The sequence below is a fragment of the Haliotis cracherodii genome, unplaced genomic scaffold (genome assembly GCF_022045235.1).
Source record: "Haliotis cracherodii isolate W230 unplaced genomic scaffold, xgHalCrac1.p SCAF_9, whole genome shotgun sequence".
NCBI classification, from domain to species: Eukaryota; Metazoa; Mollusca; class Gastropoda; order Lepetellida; family Haliotidae; genus Haliotis; species Haliotis cracherodii.
The window spans coordinates 28,412,360-28,426,606 of NW_027266343.1; the positions used below are offsets into that span (position 1 = coordinate 28,412,360).

The 14,247-nt window shown below is 40.2% G+C and overlaps 1 protein-coding gene across 2 annotated transcripts in view; it reads left to right on the forward strand.

Moving 5' to 3' along the window:
* Positions 1-8,239, forward strand: part of LOC139453281 (VPS10 domain-containing receptor SorCS2-like) — a 49,519-nt gene extending 41,280 nt beyond the window's left edge. The window contains exons 22-26 of one of the 2 annotated variants that reach the window (XM_071234916.1): positions 206-319; positions 1,570-1,678; positions 3,530-3,647; positions 4,683-4,840; positions 6,088-8,239. In XM_071234916.1, coding sequence (XP_071091017.1) covers positions 206-319; positions 1,570-1,678; positions 3,530-3,647; positions 4,683-4,840; positions 6,088-6,149 — 561 coding nt within the window. In that variant the 3' untranslated portion in view covers positions 6,150-8,239. The remainder of the gene's footprint in view (positions 1-205; positions 320-1,569; positions 1,679-3,529; positions 3,648-4,682; positions 4,841-6,087) is intronic. The other variant, XM_071234917.1, reaches the window with a different exon arrangement.
* Positions 8,240-14,247: the final 6,008 nt, after the last annotated feature.

Here is a 14,247-nt window from a genome sequence, read left to right on the forward strand (position 1 = left end):
GCAGCATGGCGGAACACAAGAACAAGTTCTACCAGTCCTTTCTTCCTGTTGGTATAGCATGGTCAGTGTCAATCTTCTCAACCAATATATATGTCAGCTTGAAAAACTAAGACAAATGCAGCCCCAGCTATGATATATATATAATATATATTAATTGTCTTTAAGGTTTCCCTTATTGTATATCATCTCTTTCATCCTGTTTCAGACGTACGGTGAAGGTGCGAACCGACTGGTGGTCCAGATCCACAAGACCAACCCTGTGCTTGCCAATGTCCTGCTGGTCCCTTCCAAGGATCCCCAGGACATGTCCACAGCTGATGTAAGCACCACTTACTGTATATGTCCACAGATGATGTAAGCACCACTTACTGTATATGTCAACAGCTGATGTAAGCATCACTTACTGTATATGTCCACAGCTGATGTAAGCACCACTTACTGTATATGTCCACAGCTGATGTAAACACAACTTACTGTATATGTCCACAGCTGATGTAAGCACCACTTACTGTATATATCGACACTGCACTGGCTATTGTCATTGGTGTCAGTATACTGCAGGGAACATAAGCCCAAGCATAAAGCACTGGCTATTGTCATAGGTGTCAGTATACTGAAGGTAACATAAGCCCAAGCATAAAACACTGGCTTTTGTCATTGGTGTCAGTATACTGAAGGGAACAAAAGCCCAAGCATAAAGCACTGGCTATTGTCATAGGTGTCAGTATACTGCAGGGAACATAAGCCCAAGCATAAAGCACTGGCTATTGTCATAGGTGTCAGTATACTGCAGGGAACATAAGCCCAAGCATAAAGCACTGGCTATTGTCATAGGTGTCAGTATACTGAAGGGAACGTAAGCCCAAGCATAAAGCACTGGCTATTGTCATAGGTGTCAGTATACTGAAGGGAACATAAGCCCAAGCATAAAGCACTGGCTATTGTCATAGTTGTCAGTATACTGAAGGGAACATAAGCCCAAGCATAAAGCACTGGCTATTGTCATTGGTGTCAGTATACTGAAGGGAACATAAGCCAAAGTATAAAGCACTGGCTATTGTCATAGGTGTCAGTATACTGCAGGGAACATAAGCCCAAGCATAAAGCACTGGCTATTGTCATAGGTGTCAGTATATTGTAGGGAACATAAGCCCAAGCATTAAGCACTGGCTATTGTCATTGGTGTCAGTATACTGCAGGGAACATAAGCTCAAGCATAAAGCACTGGCTATTGTCATAGGTGTCAGTATACTGAAGGGAACATAAGCCCAAGCATTAAGCACTGGCTATGGTCATAGGTGTCAGTATACTGCAGGGAACATAAGCCCAAGCATAAAGCACTGGCTATTGTCATAGGTGTCAGTGTATTGCAGGGATCTAATGCATTGAGCCACACACTACCCCTGGTTCAGGATAAGTCCTGGGCCCGTTGCTTATAGCGATTTTAGCACTTAGGTGATCCTAACTCCCATGCTTTAACATAGGTTTATGATAGTCAAAGCTTTGTGCAATGGGGCCCTGGTCAATATAGAGAGATGGTACTACTGGATGCTGTGGGTTGTGTTCCAGTTTGTGTCAAGGATCCAGACAGCTGCTAAGAGCAGGACGCTCCTCATCCCCATGGACGGCAAGGAAAAGAGTAAGATCATCTATGTGGTGGGAGCCCAGCTTGTCAATGGTAGGTAAAGCAACATGGTTGGCTTACATGCCTATTGCCCTGTTACCATGGTTACGTGAATGTCCTTTGAAATTTGATTTTTGTTGTGTGTGGTCCTTGACACTGACTATTCCTTAAACTCATGAGGTCTTGGTCTCATGTAGGCCCTGTCCCCACCCTATCCTCATGGACCCTGTCCTCACACAGAGACCACGGACAGTGTCCTCATACAGACACTATCACCACGGACTGTGTCCTCATACAGACACCATCACCATGGACTGTGTCCTCATACAGACACCATCACCATGGACTGTGTCCTCATACAGACACTATCACCACGGACTGTGTCCTCATACAGACACAATCACCACGGACTGTGTCCTCATACAGACACTATCACCACGGACTGTGTCCTCATACAGACACCATCACCACGAACTGTGTCCTCATACAGACACAATCACCACGGACTGTGTCCTCATACAGACCCTATCACCACGGACTGTGTCCTCATACAGACACCATCACCTGGGACTGTGTCCTCATACAGACACCATCACCACGGACTGTGTCTTCATACAGACACCATCACCTGGGACTGTGTCCTCATACAGACACCATCACCACGGACTGTGTGCTCATACAGACACCATCACCTGGGCCTGTGTCCTCATACAGACACCATCACCTGGGACTGTGTCCTCATACAGACACCATCACCACGGACTGTGTGCTCATACAGACACCATCACCTGGGACTGTGTCCTCATACAGACACCATCACCACGGACAGTGTCCTCATACAGACACCATCACCACGGACTGTGTCCTCATACAGACACCATCACCTGGGACTGTGTCCTCATACAGACACCATCACCACGGACTGTGTGCTCATACAGACACCATCACCACAGACTGGGTCCTCATACAGACACCATCACCACGGACAGTGTCCTCATACAGACACCATCACCACGGACTGTGTCCTCATACAGACACCATCACCACGGACTGTGTCCTCATACAGACACCATCACCTGGGACTGTGTCCTCATACAGACACCATCGCCATGGACTGTGTGCTCATACAGACACTATCACCACGGACTGTGTCCTCATACAGACACTATCACCACAGACTGTGTCCTCATACAGACACTATCACCACGGACTGTGTCCTCATACAGACACCATCACCACGGACTGTGTCCTCGTACAGACACCATCACCTGGGACTGTGTCCTCATACAGACACTATCACCATGGACTGTGTCCTCATACAGACACCATCACCACGGACTGTGTCCTCATACAGACACAATCACCTCAGACTGTGTCCTCATACAGACACCATCACCACGGACTGTGTCCTCATACAGACACCATCACCACGGACTGTGTCCTCATACAGACACTATCACCACAGACTGTGTCCTCATACAAACACCATCACCACGGACTGTGTCCTCATACAGACACCATCACCATGGACTGTGTCCTCATACAGACACTATCACCACGGACTGTGTCCTCATACAGACACCATCACCACGGACTGTGTCCTCATACAGACACTATCACCACGGACTGTGTCCTCATACAGACACCATCACCTGGGACTGTGTCCTCATACAGACACCATCACCATGGACTGTGTCCTCATACAGACACCATCACCACGGACTATGTCTTCATACAGACACAATCACCATGGACTGTGTCTTCACACCATCTTTATGCAAACTGTCCTCATACTGGACTTTTTCTCATGTAGACCCCTACAACAAATATTATCTTTTTGGTGGATGCACAAACAATTTGAAAACACAACAAATGACTATAAACATTCATGGTGTCTGCCACCAGACAGCGGCCCATCAGCGCCAGACATCAAGGGTCCCAACATGCGGGCCGTCTACATTGCCGTGCCAGTGTTGCTGGGAGCAGCCTTCGTCACCATCCTCGTCATCGTGTATTACAAAAGGTTTGTGAAGGCATGCTCTAATAATAATAACAATAGTAATAATAATCTTAAACGACATGATGGTGTAGCTTGATCATTTTATCACCGCCTTCGCCATGCTTGTGGTTTTGAGGTATGTAGAGGGTGTCATGGAAAATGATAGATACAAAAGTCTTTGGAATAGGCCCATTTACAGCCTTAGACGTATCCAGGCCTACAAACCTGATCTTGTCCTTTTTGATAAATCCAATGAAATCATTTAGGTCATTGAATTTGCTGTCCCCTTGACAGTAATGTGATTGACAAGATTGAGGAAAAACATGGCAAATATGCAGACCTCGCTTTTGAAATGTCACGCTTGCATCCCATCTACCATGTTGTCCGACTCTCCATTGTCCTCGATGCCTTAGTTTAAGTACCTCCCAATCTGTTGACTGACGTCGGGAGAGTACCCGGGTTTGCTACCAGGAATACAGCCCTTCTGACAATCTGGGTAATGCAGAAGGCTGCAGTGTTGGGGAGTCTTCACATTCTCCGAAAAGTCCTGCGTGGGTTAGACTAGGCAGTGTTCCTGGGAGGAGACCCATTCACTGTCTGGGCTGCGTGTACGTAGAAGGGGCAAGGGCCCTGAGCTGATGATGAGCCTAACAAACCCACTTAGCTTCATTTTTTATTTTAATCTGTAAATAATAATTGCAATAATAATGATACCTCTCAATCTGTTTCACATTCTCTGAAAAGTTCTCATCTGCACCACTGTTTGACTCCCCATTCAGTGTCAGTAGCCAGCTGGTGACTGAAGGATATCAAGGTGTCACCATGATTATGGAACTGTTGGTACATATACATATCAGAACCCTCGGCTAGGAGTTGAGAGTTGCCATTTTGTCCTTAAGCATGTCTTTTGTCACAAGAGCACCAAATGGATTTGAAAATCCAGGTTAATCTTTACCCTGAGAGTTTATTTGTTTCCATTCAATTGTTACGTGCAGTATGAAACCCCAACATTTGAAGGTGATCTTCTGAACCCTGGTCATTTCTTTCGTGGTCCTACAGGAAGTTCCGTGAAGTGCGTCGATACTCCATCCTGAGACAGAGGTCGGACTCCGATGCCCTGTTGGGAGCTGATGAAGATGATGACCCACCACTGGATTTGAACCCAGACTTTGGCAGCAATGATCGTGCGGATGATGACCAGTTGGACCTGGGAACAGGTCGGAGACTCAATATAGTTTTGTTTTGTTAGTTTTTTAATAGAACTGGTCGTAGTTACGTATAGAATTGGTCAGTTAACAATGCTTGACTTACCAGCCAACTGACATCAGGTGATCAGACTTTTGTTTGTTTGTTTTTTAACACCGCACTCAGCAATATTCCATCTATATGACGGAGGTCTGTAAATAATCGAGTATGAACCAAATAATCTGGTGATTGATATCATAAGCATCAATCCACCCAATTTGGATATTATGACATGCCTCAACCAAGTCAGCAAAGCTGACCACTGGCTCCCGTTAGTCGCCTCTTACGACAGGCATGGGTTGCTGGAGACCAATTCTAACCCAGATCTTCACGGGTGTTAGGCTCTGTGACTTAGCCAATATGATGTGGATGGATAATTTCTCCTATTTTCAGTCATTGGTTTCCTAAGTCCAGACTCCATTATTTATATTACCACATATCTAGAATATTGCTGACTGCAGCATTAAACAACATTCATTCACTCACTACTTTTTGTCTCTGAATAGGAGGAAAATTATCAAACGTTTAATATTCATTATTATTGTCATATTTATATTTTGTTCAAGGTAAATTATTTTTATTTTATTAATCTAACATTTTTTCCCCTTCCTTTGGTTCAATTTGGTACTTTTTAAAATAAAAAAATTCTTAAGTGTTAATCTTTACATAAATATATTACCTAACTTGTTTGAAGCAAGAATAGAAATTTGCTCTTGCCTTTTAAACTGTAGCTTGAGGTCAAGTAGAATACTAGGCCTTTGGTTGTCCTTATATGTGGGCAAGTGAGCTTTCCGGTTGCTATATATATATATATATATACACCTGCAAGCTGAGCGAAAGTGTCTGCGAAGTAGACTATGTTGAGTGAGAGTAACTGATGTCAAATCCACCAAGTTCTGAAATCAGATAGTTCCACTCTGCAAAATGTCATCAAATTACAGATTTTAGAAACAAGGTGTTAGGTTGCAACAATATTAAGCCCTACCATTAATAAAACCATTAAACTTTTCTCACTGAAGATATTAGATGGACCTGTTTCTTTTCATCCTGTTCTTGGCAATCAAACTTGATTGACCAATCAGAAATGCCTAAGTGAAGTAGAATCTGTTATTGTCAAACCTGTCAAACCTTTATCAAAGAGTTATATATGTTATTTAGCTTCATGGCAGGTTAGAATATATACATGTATACTTTGTTGATATGGATTGTATTTTTCAAGGCAGTCACCTGGTGATGGTCACTGGACGTGGAGATGGGGGTGACAACTCTATCAACTGCTGAAGAGGAGATTAATGAGTGATGAAGAAGGACATTCCAAAATGATCTGTGATGAAGTAGTTGCATAGATGAAGAGCGAGACGCGAGTGGGAGGGAGAGTGTGTTGTGTGTGACTGATAGTAAGTATAGCTTGATAAGCAAACATAGTCTGAATTGTTACAATTGTTTGTTATTTTGTATTTTGGAAGAATGACATCTGATGGTTGCCATGGTCACTTGAAAATACATTTAGAAAAGTTATGTTTCCTGGTAATGTGACACCATTGTCATGTTACTGGAGAAAGGTACTTAAGATTGTTCCCGTGGTTACAGCAAAAATTATATCTGATTGTTGTCATGGTATTAAAAATTATACTTGATGCTTGTCATTGTTACTTGGGGAAAATGTAACAGTTGTATCACTTTTTGAATTGAAACATGCTTAAATATATTTTGATCCTGATATTTTATGATTGGTTTGTTCTCATACTGTCATTGTCTTAGATGAAGGAGATACTGTTGTTTCGTGATGCAATGCTTGAAAGACCTTAAGGACAAATACTTATCAGATTTGGAATGTTCAGCTTTGTTGAAGAGGAAATTACCTCCCTTAGTTGGAGAATTAACATTAATTGTTTACAGTCTGATTGTGCAAATGAATATTTTGTGTGCATTTACATTTTCTGAAAACAATTTGACATGCAATTAATACTGCACTGAATTTTGATCCTGATATTTTATGATTGGTTTGTTCTCATACTGTCATTGTCTTAGATGAAGGAGATACTGTTGTTTCGTGATGCAATGCTTGAAAGACCTTAAGGACAAATACTTATCAGATTTGGAATGTTCAGCTTTGTTGAAGAGGAAATTACCTCCCTTAGTTGGAGAATTAACATTAATTGTTTACAGTCTGATTGTGCAAATGAATATTTTGTGTGCATTTACATTTTCTGAAAACAATTTGACATGCAATTAAGACTGCACTGAATTGCCACACTCTACTTTGTTTGACACACACACTGGAAAACGGCATTGCTAAAGTCACATACAAGTCGATCTCTAAACTACCGTCAGGAGTCATGGCCACACTACAGAAATATCATTATAGTTTCAGTGTGAAATTATTTCAGCTTCATTCACTTCAAAATGAGTCATTGTAATGATTAAAGCCTACATTGAGGCGTATCCAGGGTTTTGGAAAAGAGGGGGTACACACTACCAGTGGGCAGAAACACATGATTACTGGACACCTGAGGTGTCGGAGACGGTGGAGGGGTGCAGACCTTGAACTCTCCTCTGTAGATCCACCAGAAGTCAGCAGCCTTGGACACTATTCTGAGGCCTGGGATTCCTAATTGGTTTAGCCTTGTTAAGAAAAGTGGAAATTGTTAACACCAAGATCTACTGGAAATGGTGTCAAGTGACAAGTTTGGACTCAAAAGTGTTTGGCACAGAACTCTATACGTTGACAGGTAGTTGTGGCAGACATTCTCAGTTGTACCTGTAATAGCATCAATTTGAGTTTTAAATCCTCCCAACCAGAAGTACATTACTAAAACTCTTTATATTTCGTTCCAGGTGTTGCTAGCTCTTTAAGCATGATATGTAAGATAAACATCTGAAAGGTATTGAACGTTTCTTTGGTAAATGTTGATTTATGGATGAAGAATTTATTTGACATGTGTGATGACTTGATGATTTGGTTTGCTCCAGCCCTCTTGAATTCTCTAAATGTAAGATTTGATTTGATATTTCACATACCTGGAAAGTGTTATGAAACAAATGATTGGAAGTTCATTTTATATGAGATGAAGAATACCACAACATATGTACATGTTATTTTCTTACTATTGTATGTATGTATCACTGATATACATTGTCCATGGTTGGTGTCAGTATTTCTTGAAGTCAGTTTTGTGTGTATTTGACCTGAGTCATCCTCAATATGTCTTTGGTTCATATACACAACATGCCACCATCACCCATCAATACATGTACAGTTGCATTGAGGTGTAAGAGTGTGTCTATTTTAAGTCAACAAGCTGAAACGAGGTTCAGTATAAGTCACGGAATTCAAATGAGTCAGTCTCCATTCTATGGCATGAACACTGTGCAAAGTTGCAAACCCTACCACTGCCTGACTCTGAAGCAAAGTGTAGAGAGAGGCTCTAAGACATGCTGCAGAAGAAATATTGCAGATGTAATCTGAGCCAGTGTATGAAATATAACAATTGTCAGACTTCCATCAGGACCCACAGACTTTAGAAACTGCAGCTCACTGTGTTCAATACATTGACACATAAATTTACTGCATAAGGACCAATACAAATTTGGAACTACCAGCCCAAAATCTACATGCCACGGGCCTATGGGCAGGCACTTATATCAAACACTGAGCACTCATTTAGGAGAGCTGATAAGAGCATGGGAAGGCTGATAAGAGAATGGGAGGGCTGATAAGAGAATGGGAGGGCTGATAAGAGCATGGGAGGGCTGATAATAGAATGGGAGGGCTGATAAGAGAATGGGAGGGCTGATAAGAGAATGGGAGGGCTGATAAGAGCATGGGAGGGCTGATAATAGAATGGGAGGGCTGATAAGAGCATGGGAAGGCTGATAAGAGAATGGGAGGGCTGATAAGAGCATGGGAGGACTGATAAGAGAATGGGAGGGCTGATAATAGAATGGGAGGGCTGATAATAGAATGGGAGGGCTGATAAGAGAATGGGAGGGCTGATGATAGAATGGGAGGACTGATAATAGAATGGGAGGACTGATAATAGAATGGGAGGACTGATAAGAGAATGGGAGGGCTGATAAGAGAATGGGAGGGCTGATAAGAGAATGGGAGGGCTGATGATAGAATGGGAGGGCTGATAATAGAATGGGAGGGCTGATAAGAGCATGGGAAGGCTGATGATAGAATGGGAGGACTGATAAGAGAATGGGAGGGCTGATAAGAGAATGGGAGGGCTGATAAGAGAATGGGAGGGCTGATGATAGAATGGGAGGGCTGATAATAGAATTATTATGCTGAACAATGTCAACTGATTTTGTACTGCTTTCTACGTTTTTTTACCTTATTTGGTGTGTTCATGCTTAAAGTAGCAGTCTGTGAAGTTATTATTGTTGATGTATATATTTATAAGAGTTGACTAGATGTTTTTGCATTGATGGAGTTAAAAACATAAACACTAGTGTGCATTCTTTGCATAAATACACTGGTTTAAACATTTATGCCTCCATAAACAGAAAAGACATTGAAGTCAATTCTTAAGTGAATATTTGTATCTACATCAGGCAAGTGCTAAGATGGCTCCTCTTTCTAAACAGAGGTTGTTTAAACCTTTTTTCTTTTTTCTTTCATTATTTATAGTTTCTGAATAATATAACATTACTGTCAACTATTTCTGAATGAAATGTTCTGATTATTGAACAGTACCTTTCTTATCCACTTGATTGGAAGGTAGAGAAAGCATTTGCAGGACAGAAGGATTCCTCGACTCAGCCAGTGTCTGTCACAGTGTCACTTGTACTCACAAGTATAACACAGTCTTGATTAGTTACATCAGCTATGTGACATACATATACTTGGTTTTATGATTTTATTAACATATTCAAATGTAGCAGGGATATAGATGACATTGCCTTTGTGTTTCATTTGCACTGTCTACTACACATGTCCAGTTGTTCAGAGATCCTGTCCTTGACGATTTCATTGATAAAATCCTGGAAATTCCACCACTGATTGTTAAAAGCGGCGTTAAACCAAACTCACTCACTCACTCACTTCACCACTGATTCCGAAATTCTTATGTTTAGTTATTAATGAAAAGAATTCTTCAAATCACATTTTGCTATTTCTTCAAAAGTTGGATGCAGTTTTTGTTTGATATTAAATAAACATCTACTTCAGGAGATCTACTTTACTTTAGATGATACTTGTGCTGGTAAGACATTTGGTAACTTTCATACACACACAGCACAAAATTTGTTTCTCCAAATCAATATGAACTATGAATACCTTCTAACTCGAAATCCTAAACATTGGTAGAGCAGGACAAGTTATTGATGCTTGCGATGGTTATCAGCATCTGAGTCAAGCTGGCAGAGAGAAAATATGAACATTGTGTATGTCCTAACTGTATTACCCATTATTGGTAATGTTATCATTTATGTTTGGTGTGGTGTTTATAGTGCAATATGTCAACTATGTAGCAACTAACCTATGTACCTGTATAACAGGTTAGTGTCTGTGTGGTTTTGTTTCATTGTTATATGTTTGTATATGAGGCAACACTATATTCTTTCTTGGTTCATGGATTATCCTTTATTTAAAAAAATCTTGGTGGATTGGAATAATCTTCAAATAGAAAATAGACTTATAGTTGGTATAGTAATTATAACTGTTATTCAAGAACTGGTTCTTACAGATAATCTTCTGTGTATAGTGTGTTCTGTCACATGTCAACTGACACATTTTCACCAACCTTTCCACACTATAATTGAATAATGTGACAACAAAGACATGAAACAATATATGTTGTTGGCCGACCACGAGGGGCATATGGTGTGATGTACCCTGTGTGTGACCCTATGAAGTATCAGCATCACACACAGGGTACATCACACCATATGCCCTGAGGGATCAGTTGACAACACATTTATCTCACTGGTACATGAGCTGGCTACATGAATGGGCTACATGGAAAATAATTGCCTGCTCCTTAACCAATTAGAAGCTAGTATTTTAATGTAAGGTGAGATAAGTATAGTTACATGTTTTGTCAGGCTTCGTGTGTAAGGCCAGACCAAGTTAATTACTTGTTTTTACAGATCCATGTCCCTCTTTACACACACACCCAGTCACACACACACACACACACACACACACACACACACACACACATCCATTTGCATCCATTTGATGTGCAAGTGTTTCAGTATCTCAAGGATGCTTTGGACCCGTTCTGCTCCATGTGGATTCACTTTGCATGCCACCACACCTAAGATCACATATCTGGAAAAGTTACCAACATTAGACTACAGGTGAATCTGTTGAAACCCCACTTTCTTCTTAGTTATATTGTTATTCATATAGAAAGAATATGTTCATTTTCTAAAAAGATTCAAATTAATAGCATGTGGCGTGAATGTTATCACACCTAACAATGGTGTCGCTATATACCTGTAATATTGCTGATGCGCTGTAACATTTTAACTCACCCACTCACCTGTGGTACTTCATAGCAATATATTCAATGGTTCTTAGAAAGTATTTGTCCTTGCAGACAACTTACACAACCAAACCTCATCTAAAAATTACAAAGTCATCTTGTGATGATGAGGATGCTATGGCCACAAATTCCCCTTCCAAGAGGGCATATTCACACAAACCTCATCTAAAAAATTACAAACAATTTACACAACCAAACCTCATCTAAACAATTACAAAGTCATCTTGTGATGATGATGATGATGATGATGATGCTATGGCCACAAATTCCCCTTCCCAGAAGGCATATTCTCAGAGCATCATTACCCGAGTCATTGGATCAGCTGCTTTTTCAAATTTCATTCTAAGCTCCCTTGGGAGAACACACTGATAATGACTGTAATATTGTACACATAGTGATGCTACACCTGGTTGTGCCACACGTTCCTTCCATCCATGTAATGCTAGATGCCATTTGTATTCTGCTGTACATAGTGTCATAGATTTGTTTTATATATATAACTTTTTGCTATTGATGTTTCTTTGGAAAACAGATTCAAAGCCATGTATTACCTACACTGAATGTGATTTCTGTGTTTCATTAATATTATCTTATGTTGGTGTGCTTATTTATGAAGGATTTGTACAATTGTTTCATGTTTAAACACAAGACTGAGATTTCTGTTAAGTTTTCATTTTCATCTGGTCTGAAATATCAATATATTGTTTAATGAATCTGTCAGTAATCCATTTTGGCAGAAGATAGCACTTATTGATCATGGTTGAAATTGTGAGTTATTAAATTTGGACATACTGACATGTTTCGAGATCTATAAACTTGTGGGTTTTGATGTCCAGGACCACACTCTCTTCCTATTTAAACACTCAGATAATGTCACTCCTTACCCTGTCTAGTTCTGTCCTGTCCTGTTGAGTTCTAGGTTATTGCCAGTTTTCAACTAGTCATATCCTGCAACATATCATTATGTGTCACCTTTAGAAATCTCATGTAAATAGCTATTGTGAAGTATAACTCAGTATGTGTTGGGCTTAAATAAATTCTTTTACCCTAGGTTTTCATCCAGTGTTTGTATTTGAGGCAAGTAGAAGTATAAATGAAGCAACATGTTCAATCAGGTCAGTTTTGGATCTAAGAACTATTCTAATCGACTTTTGTGAAAGAATTCACTTTTCAGTCTGATCAACTGCTGTTCAACAAAGTGAGTGGAAAAACTGATTATAAGGAAACAGCATTGTATTTTGTCCTTAAATATATAATGTGAATGTATATATAAGAAAAATGTAAGATTACATAATCATGATATTTATATTATCCTAAGTTGTGTTGTTTCTGCCAAAAACAAGCAGCAGTATGGAACAGAGCATTTGGCATGTATTGACATGGCAGCCATGCACCTCTTGAAAAGCTGGAGAGCACTGCAGTCACTTTCCACTGTCTTCCCTTCTCTTCTATTAATCCAGGACCAGTGCTTCTTCATGCTGTGTGAAGCTGTCAGTGACTCTGCCTCAACTCATTTACGAAGTGGGCTGCAACACCCTTCTGGTTAAAGCATGTGCTCATCAAATTATTTGATTCACCATATGGGTACAATTTTTAAAGGCCATTGCGTCTCCTGCAGTGATATTGTTGTAACTTTGTTGAAAGGGACATAAACACCACTCACTCACTTAATGATCTTAGCTCAACTGATCATCGTTCATTTGGGTTTTATGTTCATGACTAGTCTGTTGTCAAATTTACTTTGCACACCTACAGAAATAGTATTGATCTAAAATATTTTCATATTTTATATTTTGTTCGCTACTTTGTTTCTCAATGTTAGATACAGGACAATGAGGTGGAAGACACTTGGATTGGTTTAACAAAGTTGCATCTCAAAAACTCACTCCGTGGGTTCAGTCTTTCAGTTCCAAAACCAACATTATCTCACTGAGGTCGGAGTTATTTTGGTGCTGGGAAAGGTGTTGATGAGAATGTTAATCTAAGCAGTTCAAAATGCTTTGACCTGAAATAACATGCGATTGATTGGAAATTAGAAACCCTTCTCTTGCACAATTAATGCATATCCTTCTTGCCACAACTATAGGATACTGTGTAAAGAAATACTAACTGGGGCGAGGTGAAATTGTACCTCAATACAAATGGACAAGCAATGGATGTTATTTTCACTGCAATGCATGTAACTGGTAACACTTTTGTCCAATCTTTCTGTAACTTTTGCTGTACATAATTATTCTGTTCTTGTAAATAAACAAATAAAACACAATAGTTTTTGTGTCTTATGTGGGGTAAAAATAATTGGTCCTTAAAATGAATGTTCCAATATTAGAAATGTTACTTCTTTCAAGAGGTATTCCCCAGCTACCAGACATTGTTGGTTTGAATTTCAGGAAAGAATCCCTTACTTGTATGTTTCATGGACGTCCATGTCTACACAGTACACTGCTTTAGGTTTTCAACCCAAGTTATGTGCAGAGTAATTTCGAACAAACTCATTTACTTTTGTATAGATTTGTAATACTGTGTGGAAAACATTTCTTACAATATACACGATCCCCCATAGGGATACATAGAGATCGTCAGTGCTCAACCTGGTTGAAATGTCACTACATAAACATCCCTGAGCAGGTGTTGTCCTCATCAACTGAAAGTACTGCCATGCAATGGTGGTGAGTCCAGACTAATGCCGATTTTAATAGTGGTAGCCCAATGCGATGCCATACCACAGTTTAACATGAATGCCATGTGGAAACAGTAACCATGCCACGTCCTCCATATGGAAACAGTAACAATGCCATGTCCTCCATATGGAAACAGTAACCATGCCATGTCCTCCATATGGAAACAGTAACCATGCCATGTCCTCCAAATGGATAGTTACC